At 43.9% G+C, this 13,613-nt stretch overlaps 2 protein-coding genes across 5 annotated transcripts in view; one reads left to right on the top strand and one right to left on the bottom strand.

Annotated features, from left to right (window-relative positions):
* Window positions 1-6,922, bottom strand: part of pomgnt1 (protein O-linked mannose N-acetylglucosaminyltransferase 1 (beta 1,2-)) — a 46,610-nt gene extending 39,688 nt beyond the window's left edge. Inside the window, exons 1-5 of one of the 3 annotated variants that reach the window (XM_061882951.1) lie at window positions 6,742-6,921; window positions 6,492-6,670; window positions 3,208-3,310; window positions 434-549; window positions 272-337 (exon numbers count right to left, since the gene is read on the bottom strand). In XM_061882951.1, the coding sequence (XP_061738935.1) occupies window positions 272-337; window positions 434-549; window positions 3,208-3,310; window positions 6,492-6,611 (405 nt within the window). In that variant the 5' untranslated portion in view covers window positions 6,612-6,670; window positions 6,742-6,921. Of the gene's footprint in view, window positions 1-271; window positions 338-433; window positions 550-3,207; window positions 3,311-6,491 lie in introns of all 3 variants that reach the window. The other 2 variants (XM_061882952.1, XM_061882949.1) reach the window with 2 other exon arrangements.
* On the top strand, window positions 6,229-13,613 carry LOC133540396 (interferon-induced protein with tetratricopeptide repeats 1-like). 2 transcript variants are annotated; one of them, XM_061882953.1, is made up of 2 exons: window positions 6,229-6,707; window positions 11,599-13,613. In XM_061882953.1, the coding sequence occupies exons 1-2, from the start codon at window positions 6,571-6,573 to the stop codon at window positions 12,908-12,910; spliced, it is 1,449 nt and encodes a 482-aa protein (XP_061738937.1). In that variant the 5' UTR covers window positions 6,229-6,570; the 3' UTR covers window positions 12,911-13,613. The 2 variants fall into 2 exon arrangements, with proteins under 2 accessions (XP_061738937.1, XP_061738938.1); XM_061882954.1 differs by lacking the exon at window positions 6,229-6,707 and adding an exon at window positions 9,895-10,414.

Raw genomic sequence — 13,613 nt, 5'->3', positions numbered from 1 at the left:
CTCACAGCTCTCCTCACCTCCCAGAGGGTGATCTAGGGTGATGGGTCAAATGCAGAGAATAATTTCGCCACACCTCGTGTGTGTGTGTGTGTGTGTGTGTGTGACAATCATGGGTACTTTAACTGTAATATTTACCACCCCCTAATCGCCACAGGTATGTGCATATAGGGGAACATCCTGTTAATTCACATTTACAGTAACCCTGTGTAAACTTTGCACCTTTTAAGTGAATAGGAAAAACAAACAGGGTCAGCATAAAGTCGATACTTACTGTAGCCTGGTTGAGGACAATTACATGAATGCCTCTGCCTTGCTCGCGCATATCGTCCTCCAGCACCTGCAGAAAAGCAGCCAAACACGAAAGAAACCACTTTTTATTCATTCTACAAACTGTATGGTAAATGTTTTGATCACTTAATGTGTTTAACCTCACCGTGGTTCCGTCCACCGCCACGTACACTTTGGAGCGACTGGAGTACGCCTCTATGTCCAGAACCTTGCGTCCATTCGCCGGTCTGCGAGGAGTCGCCACGTTCGGCAACACGTCCTCTAAAGGCAGCATTACACAAAGCGTACATTGGGTCTTTAATCACAAGTTGTAAACATACAGTCAAGTTTAAAAGTTGACATACACGTGTAAAGAACAATGTCATGGCTGTCTTGAGTTTCCAATCATTTCTACAACGCTTATTTTTTTGTGATAGAGTGATTGGAGCACATACTTGTTTGTCACAAAAAATATTCATGAAGTTTGGTTTATGAATTTATTATGGATCTACTGAAAATGTGGCCAAATCTGCTGGGTCAAAAGTATAAACACAGCAATGTTATTATGTGGTGACATGTCCCTTGGCAAGTTTCACTACAATAGGGTTGAATTTTTGACCACTCCTCTTGACAAAATTGCTGCAGTTTAGCTAAATTGTTTTGTTTTTCTGACATGGACATGTTTCTTCAGCATTGTCCACACATTTAAGTCAGGACTTTAGGAAGGCCATTCCAAAACCTTAATTCTAGCCTGATTTAGCCATTCCTTCACCACTTTTGAGGTGTGTTTGGGGTCATTGTCCTGTTGGAACACACAACTGCACCCAAGACCCAACCTCCGGGCTGATGATTTTAGCTTGTCCTGAAGAATTTGGAGGTAATCCCCCTTTTTCATTGTCTCATTTACTCTGTAAAGCAGCAGTTCCTTTGGCAGCAAAACAGGCCTGAGCATAATACTACCACCACTATGCTTGACAGTAGGACTGGTGCTCCTGGGATTAAAGGCCTCACCTTTTCTCCTCCAAACATATTTCTGGGTATTGTGGCCAAACAGGGCACCACAGTGGGAGAGGGGTTAGTGCATGTGCCTTACAATACGAAGGTCCTGAGTAGTCCTGAGTTCAATCCCGGGCTCGGGATCTTTCTGTGTGGAGTTTGCATGTTCTCCCCGTGAATGCGTGGGTTCCCTCCGGGTACTCCGGCTTCCTCCCACCTTCAAAGACATGCACCTGGGGATAGGTTGATTGGCAACACTAAATGGTCCCGAGTGTGTGAATGTGAGTGTGAATGTTGTCTGTCTATCTATGTTGTCCGTCTATCACGGTAAAAACAGGGTATCTGCAGGTTTCGGCAAGTCAAATTTAAGACTTTTTAAGACCTTTTTAATGCCACCTTGAATGAAATTTAAGACCGAAAAAAATAATAAAAAATCTATAAATACAAGCGATGGTTGGGGATCCCACCGTACTACAACCTCAATGACAATCAGTCAAGTTTACTTTTTGTACGTTTATTAATAAACAAACTGATAAGCATCACTCTGCCAAACAGCTTATCAAAAATCTTGAGAGATCCAAAAACTTTGACATACAAACCAAACAAACCAACGCCAGTAAAAACATAATAACCGAGGTGAGGGTAAAAATAAATTGCATTTGGTCAATAATAGTGCAATAATAGTGCAAAACAGTATTATAACATCAACAACAAAACACTGAACACACACTCAAATGAGCCTCAGTTGAGCTTCAGCTGGCTGTTCTCATTCACGAGTTCTGCCTCTTTTTTTCAGCTCACTCATTTTTTCTTTGTATCTCTTGAAGAAATACAAAGAAAAAAATGAGTCAGCTGAAATCACTCACTTTTACTCAAAGACGTGCCGTAACTTTTACTCAAAGACGTGCCTTGAAAAAAAAACAAAAAAACTGGCCCGACAATTTAAGACCATTGAGTACTGAATTCAAGACCATTTTAGGAATTTCTAATAAATGTAATACTTTTTAAGGCCTTAATTTTAGATACCTGAATTTAAGACTTTTTAAGGATCCGCGGGTACCCTAAAAAAATGATGGATGTGGCCAAACAGCTCAATTTTTGTTTCGTCTGACCACAGAACTTTCCTCCAGAAGGTCTTATTTTTGTCCATGTGATTCCAAATGAAACAAAATTTGAGCTGTTGGGCCACAATACCCAGCAATATGTTTGAAGGAGAAAGGGTGAGGCCTTCAATCCCAGGAACAAAAGGCCTACTGTCAAGCATGGTGGTAGTATTATGCTCAGGCCTGTTTTGCTGCCAAAGGAACTGCTGCTTTACAGAGTAAATTAGACAATGAAAAAGGAGGATTACCTCCAAATTCTTCAGGACAAGCTAAAATCATCAGCCCGGAGGTTGGGTCTTGGGTGCAATTGGGTGTTCCAACAAGACAATGACCCCAAACACTCGTCAAAAGTGGTAAAGGAATGGCTACATCAGGCTAGAATGAAGGTTTTAGAATGGCCTTCCCAAAGTCCTGAATACTGAAGAAACAAATCCATGTCAGAAAACCAACAAATTCAGGTGAACTGCACCAATTTTGTGAAGAGGAGTGGTCAAAAATTCAAGCAGAAGTTTGCCAGAAGCTTGTGGATGACTACCAAAAGCCCCTTATTGCAGTGAAACTTGCCAAGGGACGTGTAAGCAAAAATTAACATTGCTGTATGTATACTTTTGACCCAGCAAATTTGCTGAGATTTTCAGTAGAGCCATAATAAATTCATAAAAGAACCAAACTTCATGAATGTTTTTGTGACCAACAAGTATGTGCTCCAATCACTCTACCACGAAAATATAAGATTTGTAGAAATGATTGGAAACTCAAAACAGCCATGACGTTGTGTTCTTTACAAGTGTATGTCAACTTTTGACCACGAGTGTAAGCGTACTGGATGACCGCTTCATACCATATTCTTGAGCTGCTACATCTTCACTAACTACTCTCCTGGTGTCCAGGATGAGTTTAATGTTGACTAAGACAGTCACCAGGAGAAACAGCACCGCTGCAGCCTGTGGAAGGAAACAACTACATGTTGTATTCAGAAATATGGTACAGTCAAATATCCATCCATCCATTTTCTACCGCTTGTCCCTTTCAGGGTCGCTATAGCCTCTCAGCTGTGTTTCGGGCGGAAGGCGGGTTACACCCTGCACAAGTCGCCACCTCATCGCAGAGAAAAAGCGCTATATAAATATAATTCACTTCACTTCACATTTTGAAAAAACTAAAATAATATGACCCCTTTAATGCGCTTTTTGTATGAAAATAAACCAGACTAGACCCGCTCATCGGCAATGTGACTTATAACCAGGTGCGCCCTCTGGTCCGGAAAATACGGTACATAAGCTTGTAAACACATTTCAAAGAACGAGTAGGCTGTGTCATTGCGGTGTGAGAATAACTAGCAGACAATTTTTAATGGCTGTATTTTTATGTGTGTGGATATAATGGCTCATCTTTGCCTGCGCCCCACATGTGATGTTAGAAAGTGATTCTAATATTGTTTTTTTTAATTTTTTGTCCTGTCCAGCTCCTTGGGCACATCATATAGTGGATGTTGATGCCCATATCGGCTGTACACATTTACTTTACAAAAGAGAAGTGTAGGATACTTCTCTTGTTGCCTTATTTATATTTGACTTTCTTAAATGTACTTAAAATGTGAGTGTGAATGTTTGTCTGTCTATCTGTGTTGGCCCTGCGAGGATGTGGTGACTTGTCCAGGCTGTACCCTGCCTTACGCCTGATTGTAGCTGAGATAGGCACCAGCACCCCCGCGACTCCAAAAGGGATAAGCGGTAGAAAATGGATGGATGGATTGATTGATACTTTTATTAGTAGATTGCACAGTACAGTACATATTCCCTACAATTGACCACTAAATGGTAACACCCCAATAAGTTTTTCAACTTGTTTAAGTCGGGGTCCACCTTCATCAATTCATGGTACAAATATATACTATCAGCATAATACAGTCATATAAATATTGATTGATTGCAGGATTAGGTCTCTGCTTTTTGCAGATGATGTGGTCCTGATGGCTTCATCTGGCCAGGATCTTCAGCTCTCACTGGATCGGTTTGCAGCGGAGTGTGAAGCGACCGGGATGAGAATCAGCACCTCCAAGTCCGAGTCCATGGTTCTCGCCCGGAAAAGGGTGGAGTTCCATCTCCGGGTTGGGGAGGAGACCCTGCCCCAAGTGGAGGAGTTAAAGTACAAATAAGTCTTGTTCACGAGTGAGGGAAGAGTAGATGGTGAGATGGACAGGAGGATCGGTGCGGTGTCTTCAGTAATGCGGACGCTGTATCGATCCGTTGTGGTGAAGAAGGAGCTGAGCCGGAAGGTAAAGCTCTCAATTTACCGCTTGATGCTACGTTCCATCCTCACCTATGGTCATGAGCTTTGGGTTATGACCCAAAGGACGAGATCAAGGGTACAAGCGGCCCAAATGAGTTTGGGTCTCTCCCTTAGAGATAGGGTGAGAAGTTCTGCCATCCGGGAGGAACTCAAAGTAAAGCCGCTGCTCCTCCACATGGAGAGGAGCCAGATGAGGTGGTTCGGGCATCTGGTCAGGATGCCACCTGAACGTCTCCCTAGGGAGGTGTTTCGGGCATGTCCAACCGGTAGGAGGCCACAGGAAAGACCCAGGACACATTGGAAAGACTATGTCTCCCGGCTAAACTGGGAACGCCTCGGGATCCCCCGGGAAGAGCTGGACCAAGTGGCTGGGGAGAGGAGCGTCTGGGCTTCCCTGCTTAGGCTGCTGCCCCCGCGACCCCACTTCAGATAAGCAGAAGAAGATGGATGGATGATTGATTGAATATCGGCGGCTGTGTTTCAGATTTTAATGATTTCTGCTGGTGGTGTGCCTCTGCATTTTTCAATGCAAAAAAATGTACCCTAGCTCAAAAAAGGTTGAAAAACACTGGACTAGGTGGTTCTAATCACAACAGGAAGTATGCATATATAAAATCAATCACGGTGTAAGAAGGGTTAGTGCGTCTGCCTCACAATACAAAGGTCCTGAGTAGTCCTGGGTTCAATCCCGGGCTCGGGATCTTTCCGTGTGGAGTTTGCATGTTCTCCCCATGAATGTGTGGGTTCCCTCCGGGTACTCTGGCTTCTTCCCACCTCCAAAGACATGCACCTGGGGATAGGCCCCTCCCACCTCCAAAGACATGCGCCTGGGGATAGGCCCCTCCCACCTCCAAAGACATGCGCCTGGGGATAGGCCCCTCCCACCTCCAAAGACATGCGCCTGGGGATAGGCCCCTCCCACCTCCAAAGACATGCGCCTGGGGATAGGCCCCTCCCACCTCCAAAGACATGCGCCTGGGGATAGGCCCCTCCCACCTCCAAAGACATGCACCTGGGGATAGGCCCCTCCCACCTCCAAAGACATGCACCTGGGGATAGGCCCCTCCCACCTCCAAAGACATGCGCCTGGGGATAGGCCCCTCCCACCTCCAAAGGCATGCGCCTGGGGATAGGCCCCTCCCACCTCCAAAGACATGCGCCTGGGGATAGGCCCCTCCCACCTCCAAAGACATGCGCCTGGGGATAGGCCCCTCCCACCTCCAAAGACATGCGCCTGGGGATAGGCCCCTCCCACCTCCAAAGACATGCACCTGGGGATAGGCCCCTCCCACCTCCAAAGACATGCGCCTGGGGATAGGCCCCTCCCACCTCCAAAGACATGCGCCTGGGGATAGGCCCCTCCCACCTCCAAAGACATGCACCTGGGGATAGGCCCCTCCCACCTCCAAAGACATGCACCTGGGGATAGGCCCCTCCCACCTCCAAAGACATGCACCTGGGGATAGGCCCCTCCCACCTCCAAAGACATGCACCTGGGGATAGGCCCCTCCCACCTCCAAAGACATGCACCTGGGGATAGGCCCCTCCCACCTCCGCAGACATGCACCTGGGGATAGGCCCCTCCCACCTCCAAAGACATGCACCTGGGGATAGGCCCCTCCCACCTCCAAAGACATGCACCTGGGGATAGGTTGATTGGCAACACTAAATGGTCCCTAGTGTGTGAATGTTGTCTGTCTATCTGTGTTGGCCCTGTGATGAGGTGGCAACTTTTCCAGGGTGTACAACCGACCTTCCGCCCGATTGTAGCTGATATAAGCACCCAAAGGGAATAAGCGGTAGAAAATGGATGGAGAGGCAACCTCATCTCACCTGGCAACATCGGCGAAGTGTCCTCCTATTGGTCAGTTTGTACTTCCAGGTGAGATAAAAGCTTCTTTGCTGGCGGGGAATGAAAGGCTTAGCGCGGGGGTTTGGAGTCCAAGTTTCCATCCCGCTGCAAAAGTCACACCTGGCGTCCTCCTTCCCGCCAACAATCACATCTTCTTTTTCTGCCAAGCAACAAAACAGCGAGGATGTTTCTCAGCGGTGAGTTTTGCCAACTCCTTCCCACAAAACCTACATTAGTAACGCCGTGTGCGTCTCAAGCCGAACCCGACACGAACATTAACTCGACCGCTGTGGTCGTGCTCAGTAGAATTAAGTCAATAAAGTGAAAAACTGGCATTATTCGCAACAAAATTTTACACGCGACGAACAACCCCGCCGTCGCAGATTGAATGACGTCACAGGCTTCTTCTCCTGTTTAATGGCGCCCCGCAACATGGAGGTTATACTGCCTCCTGTTGGCCAGGAATATATGGACATACAGCACGACCAAAGTGTCCACAGCATAAAACAACAACGCAAACCTGTGAAGTCGGCACGTCTTGTAATTCGTAAATAAAAACAGAATACATTGATTCGCAAATCCTTTTCAGCTTATATTCAATTTAATATATTTTTTTTTTTGATTGATTGAGACTACCATGAATTGATGAAGGTGGACCCCGACTTAAACAAGTTGAAAAACTTATTGGGGTGTTACCATTTAGTGGTCAATTGTAGGGAATATGTACTGTACTGTGCAATCTACTAATAAAAGTATCAATCAATCAATAAATCACCTGTGTGGGCAAGTCGATACCATGGATCGTACAGACTTAGACTTAGTAAAATGAAGTATATTTATATAGCGCTTTTTCTCTAGTGACTCAAAGCGCTTTACATAGTGAAACCCAATATCTAATTTTTACATTCAAAGCAGTGTGGGTGGCACTGGTGTTAGAATAATTATGTATATATTATCATCATAACTATATGCTTAAGGGTTGTTACTATAAAGTATTGTCAATTTGTGTTGAAGGGTTTTTTCTGTGTTTGTGCTGAGCTAGCAATCTGAGAGATTGCTTGCCTTTCTTCTCCATGAGTGTTCTGTTCAGATACCGCCTGCTGACTGCCAAGGCCAAACTTTGTGTTCTGGGACCAGCACAAGAACAGACTGGGCGATACCACCAAGTGTCAACATATTTGCAATTTTGTATCATCATATCTTGTCGAGTCCACTCCCCCCTTTCCCTCAGTCACAATGATGTCATAGGAATTTCCTTAATAAATACAGGAGGCACGCGGGCTGTGCTTTAGAACGTTGTTTGGATCTGTAACTAGAGTACAGCCCTAAACACGTGTCTCCTCATGAGCTCTATTTAGTCCTGTGTCTGCTTGCTTCCTTGCTTCTTGTCTGATTAATAGATGTCACCAGTGTTTGAACCTGACAACTGGGAGCAGTTGGGCAAAGTGTCTTGCCCAAGGACACAACAGCAGTGACTAGGATGGCGGAAACGGATATCAAACTTGCAACCCACAAGTTGCTGGCACGGCCGCTCTACCAACCGAGCTATACTGCCCCACTTAGACTTACACTTAGACTTAGACTTCAACTTCGATTTACCATGAATTGATGAAGGTGGACCCCGACTTAAACAAGTTGAAAAACTTATTGGGGTGTTACCATTTAGTGGTCAATTGTAGGGAATATGTACAATTGACCACTAAATGGTCAATCAATCAATCAATCAATGTTTATTTATATAGCCCCAAATCACAAATGTCTCAAAGGACTGCACCAATCATTACGACTACAACATCCTCGGAAGAACCCACAAAAGGGCAAGGAATACTCACACCCAGTGGGCAGGGAGAATTCACATCCAGTGGGACGCCAGTGACAATGCTGACTATGAGAAACCTTGGAGAGGACCTCAGATATGGGCAACCCCCGCCCTCTAGGGGACCGAAAGAAATGGATGTCGAGCGGGTCTAACATGATACTGTGAAAGTTCAATCCATAGTGGCTCCAACACAGCCGTGAGAGTTCAGTTCAAGCGGATCCAAGACAGCAGCGAGAGTCCCGTCCACAGGAAACCATCTCAAGCGGATCAGCAGCGTAGAAATGTCCCCAACCGATACAGGCGAGCGGTCCATCCTGGGTCCCGACGAGCGGTCCATCCTGGGTCTCGACTCTGGACAGCCAGTACTTCATCCATGGTCATCGGACCGGACCCCCTCCACAAGGGAGGGGGGGACATAGGAGAAAGAAAAGAAGCGGCAGATCAACTGGTCTAAAAAGGAGGTCTATTTAAAGGCTAGAGTATACAAATGAGTTTTAAGGTGAGACTTAAATGCTTCTACTGAGGTAGCATCTCGAACTGTTACCGGGAGGGCATTCCAGAGTACTGGAGCCCGAACGGAAAACGCTCTATAGCCCGCAGACTTTTTTTGGGCTCTAGGAATCACTAATAAGCCGGAATCTTTTGAACGCAGATTTCTTGCCGGGACATACGGTACAATACAATCGGCAAGATAGGCTGGAGCTAGACCGTGTAAATGGTAACACCCCAATAAGTTATTCAACTTGTTGAAGTCGGGGTCCACGTAAATCAATTCATGATAAATCTAAGTCTAAATTTAATTTGGAATACCCAGATGTCAATTATAGATGTACTGAACACCAGGCCAGAGGAGTCAGATGTATGAGAATTCTGGATTGCCATATTAAACTTGTGAGTGTATAATATTTAATATTCATGTCCACTTCCACTTTTCTATTGTAGCAACTTCACATATTGTTACTTTGTCTTCCATCCATCCATCCATCTTCTTCCGCTTATCCAAGGTCAGGTCGCGGGGGCAGCAGCCTAAGCCCAGACTTCCCTCTCCCCAGCCATTTGATCCAGATCCTTCCCGAGGGATCCCGAGGTGTTCCCAGGCCAGCCGAGAGACATAGTCTTCCCAACGTGTCCTGGGTCTTCCCCGTGGCCTCCTACTGGTCGGACGTGCCCTAAACACCTCCCTAGGGAGGCGTTCGGGTGGCATCCTGACCATGTTGTGTAAATCATTAAGGCTCCACCCCCACCGCCACCCTGAAAGTGACAAGTGGTAAAAAATGGATGGATGGTCTAATTTTATCAAATTTTATCGAAATGTAATTTCTCTTTGTTACTTTCATATTTTTGTTTCTGTTGTATACATTTTATATAAAGTTTTTTATATTATTTATATTCATTTTATTTAATTATAATTATTTAAAAAAAACATTTTTATTAATTTGGGGGTTTCTGATTTCTTTGGAATGAGAGCAGTAAGTGAGGAAGGAAGGTTCCACAATAAAAAAAAAAATAATTAAAAAATCTGAGCATTTTAACTTTTGTGTTTATTACACTGTTGGTGCTCAAAAAATCATATTGTAAAAATAAAAACATTTGATTATCCATCCATCCATCAATTTATTGAAATTGTTTTCTGACCTTTTTACTTTGACATTATTAGTGTTTCATATATACATATTTTGATGTTTCAGAATAACATATGACTTATAAATGTTGGTATATCCATTTTTATACTATACACCCGCCATAGAGAAGATGAGGAACTAACTTGACTGGTTGCAAGTCACCATTAAAAAGGAGAAAAGAAGAAAAAGGTAAATATTGTATTCTTCATTTCAGGTAAGTGCACAAGGACATTAATGGATTTATTTATGTGGTGTGTGATTTCTTGATGGATGACGATGACATGTTTTTGAGTTGATGACATGGAGTAACATTATGTGGCTGCCTACGTCGCCACGCTGCTCAATAAGTCCACGGAGTCCAAGAACAATCTTCATGTTTAATATTTTACAGCGCCGTAAAAGTTCATCTACCACGCCTCAAACAGCAGCTTGCAAATATTTCTACACACAGCAACATAATGAGGTGAGTGCATTTTACATTGTATTTACATGTATAACCTTTACCAGGGCTCTACTAAAACTATCATATATATATATATCTATATATGTGTGTATATGTGTGTATATATTTATATAGGTGTGTATATATATATATATATATATTATATTTATAATAGAATGTAATAATATATATATTATATTTTATTTATATATATATATATATATATATATATATATATATATATATATATATTATTGTTACATTAAAAAAACAAAACAGGTTTTTAACAGTAATGCACCATTAAAACAACTATCAAAGATTTGATACACAGTAAAAACAACAACTGTAGATTTTCCATTATATATATATATATATATATATATATATATATATATGGAGAGGGAGGAGTGTAAAAATAAGTTATGAAACTAAAAATTAGGTAAATTAAAAATATAAAAAATTTTATAAATCTGAAAACATATCCTTGTCCAGGGTGTACAAGCAGCTGTGATAGGCTCCAGTGAGAAAAAAGGACAAGCGGTAGAAAATGGATGGATGGATATATAAGTAGAGAGAGAGAGAGAGTGCTCCTTTCTGGGTGAGAGGAACACTTTTCGTGCTTTGATTGATTGATTGAAACTTGTATTAGTAGATTGCACAGTACAGTACATATTTCCTACAATTGACCACTAAATGGTAACACCCCAATAAGTTTTTCAACTTCTTTAAGTCGGGGTTCACGGTAATCAATTCATGGTTAGCTACATAAGCTAACTCTTTTTGTTTGGATTCAGACCTCTTCTTGCTGATGCTATTGTCGCGTTGTAAGGGCTGATCTCCTCACGCTTTAGTAAAATTTGGCCAAGTACTATTCTGTCTCAATGGTCCTTCTTTCTCAACGTAACTGTCATCCAAAAGAACTTGGGATTGACCTGTGTGTTTTATTCATGGTTAGTGATACTCAGTTTCAGGTCAGCGTCAGCTCTTCAACATTCCAACACTGTCAACATTTAAACGATTCCAACAGTCATTCAACCTCCAATCAGCATTTATGTTCAGCTTCAGCATCTGGGAATCCACAATTCCAGTTATTATTACAATCACTATTCCTTATTGCCCCCAAAAATGTCTTTTTACTGACCTTATTTTCTATCAATTTCGTAAAACTTTGTCTTCTTATCCTTTCCAATATGGCACATTTTCAGCGTCGCTGGAACACAAACCGAAGCGGAAGCCCGCCTGGAGGCCCTGCAGTGTCACTTCACGTGGAAGCTGCACGCCAGCAGATCCAGACTGTTCTTGCTTAAGGACAAAGTGGAAGACATCGGCACCGTGGAGGGATACAGCTGGCTGGGTCACATGTACAACTTGCAGGGTTTCATACACCACCAGCTGGGCCTCACGCCGGAGGCCTTGCGTTACTTCCGCCGGGCTGCAGAGGCTCTGCGTCAGGTGAGGAACACCATCTCAGAAGAAGGTCCCTGGCTTGTCATAAACTACGGGAACCTGGCTTGGCTGCACCACCTCATGGGAGAACAGGCGGAAAGTCAATCGTATCTGTCCAAGGTCCAGACCCTTCTGATTGACCACCCTTCTCCGTGCCTTGAAGAACTCCATCCAGAAATCTGTGCCGAAAAGGCCTGGACCTTGATGACGTTTGGGAAAGACAAGACCCCTCTGGTAGTGGAATATTTCCAGAGAGCCATCAGGATGCAGCCGGACGTGGTGGAGTGGCACTCCAGCCACGTTGTAGCTTTAGCCAGGACTTCCAAACGCTACAACGCGCGGCTGCAAGCTGACATTTTGGAGAAAATGGACATCGCCGTCAAACATGACCCGGACAACTTGTATCTGGCGACGCTTCACCTCACAGCCCGCGCTGCCAAAGGCCGAAGAATTGAAAGCGAGGCATGCCGGCTGGCGAAGAAGGTTTTGGGAAAGCCCGCCAGCAGCTACAGCGGCATCAAACCCTTACTTAAACTCTACAGAGTCCACCTGTCAATGCAGGAAGCTCTGGACCTGGCGGAGGAAGCTGTTGAAAGACATCCGGGCCACCGTTACCTGAAGAGGTGTGCCGCGATCTGCTACAAAAAGAGAATCCTTTTCTACAAGGACACTCCGCCGGAGCAAAACCTGATGGACAGAGCCATCAGCCTGCACGAGGAAGTCATTTCCCTCTACCCTCAATCTTCACTGAGAAGGAAAATAACGCTGGCTAACATTTGCGCCAAGTCTGCGCACGGCCAAGCTAAAGCCGACCGGATATTTGAGGACCTGCTGGAGGACAGTCAGGAAGCTGCAGACAGACAGATGCTGTACAGCGCCTACGCTAAATATTTACACCTGACCAAGAGGCAGAGCTACAAGTCCATAGAATATTACATGAGGGCGGCCGCTATTCAGCATCCGTCGGTGTATCGGGCAAAAAGCATTCAGATTCTGGAGAAAATTAAGGCCAGGAATAGAAACAGAATGTGTGGCGAAATCGACGAGCTTCTGGCCAACCTACGAGACTGAAAAGTTTGGCTTCAGGATTAGGAGGTTAAGATCTTTGCTCACATACAGCATGTTTTTTTAACACGATTCATCATTTCATGTTATACTCCGCAGTAATAATGTTGCAACTGTTCTGCAATGTAAAAAAAAGGTCAGTAGTCACATGTCTTGTGATCATGTTCTGTTTGTTTTTGACTCCATTAGTTCCTGTTTTTGGCACCCTGGTTTGTTTTAGTTTCCATGACAACTCATTAGTTTTACCTGCCTCATTTGTTTGAACTCACGCACCTGTTGTTACTATTTAAGCCTGTCATTTTCTGTTGGTCGTTCTGGTGTCATCTCTTTTGTTTTTCCTCCGTCCATGCCAATGTTCGTACTGATGTTCATTGCTCATGCTGCTTTGCTCATGTCACACTAAGTGTTGTTTGTTTTATGTGCACAGTTTATGTTTAAGTGTTAGTTTTGTTCCCTGCGTTAAGTTTTGTGCCTCCACTGTGAGTGCCTTTTGTTAGTAGCTTTTGAGTTAATATTAAAATCATGTATTTACCTTCACGCCATGTCCCGTCACCTTCCTTTGCATTCCGGGAAAACAAACCCCACCACAATACCCGTTTTGACAAGTAGATATTACAGTAAAAAATGGCAGCTCAGTCGACAGTATTTTATTGTAAAAATAACAATGGTTTGTTTTTTCCATTTACCGTAATACACCGTAAAACCAACT

Source organism: Nerophis ophidion, linkage group LG22 (genome assembly GCF_033978795.1).
Source record: "Nerophis ophidion isolate RoL-2023_Sa linkage group LG22, RoL_Noph_v1.0, whole genome shotgun sequence".
NCBI classification, from domain to species: domain Eukaryota; kingdom Metazoa; phylum Chordata; class Actinopteri; order Syngnathiformes; family Syngnathidae; genus Nerophis; species Nerophis ophidion.
This window is presented reverse-complemented; position numbering and strand designations above follow the sequence as displayed.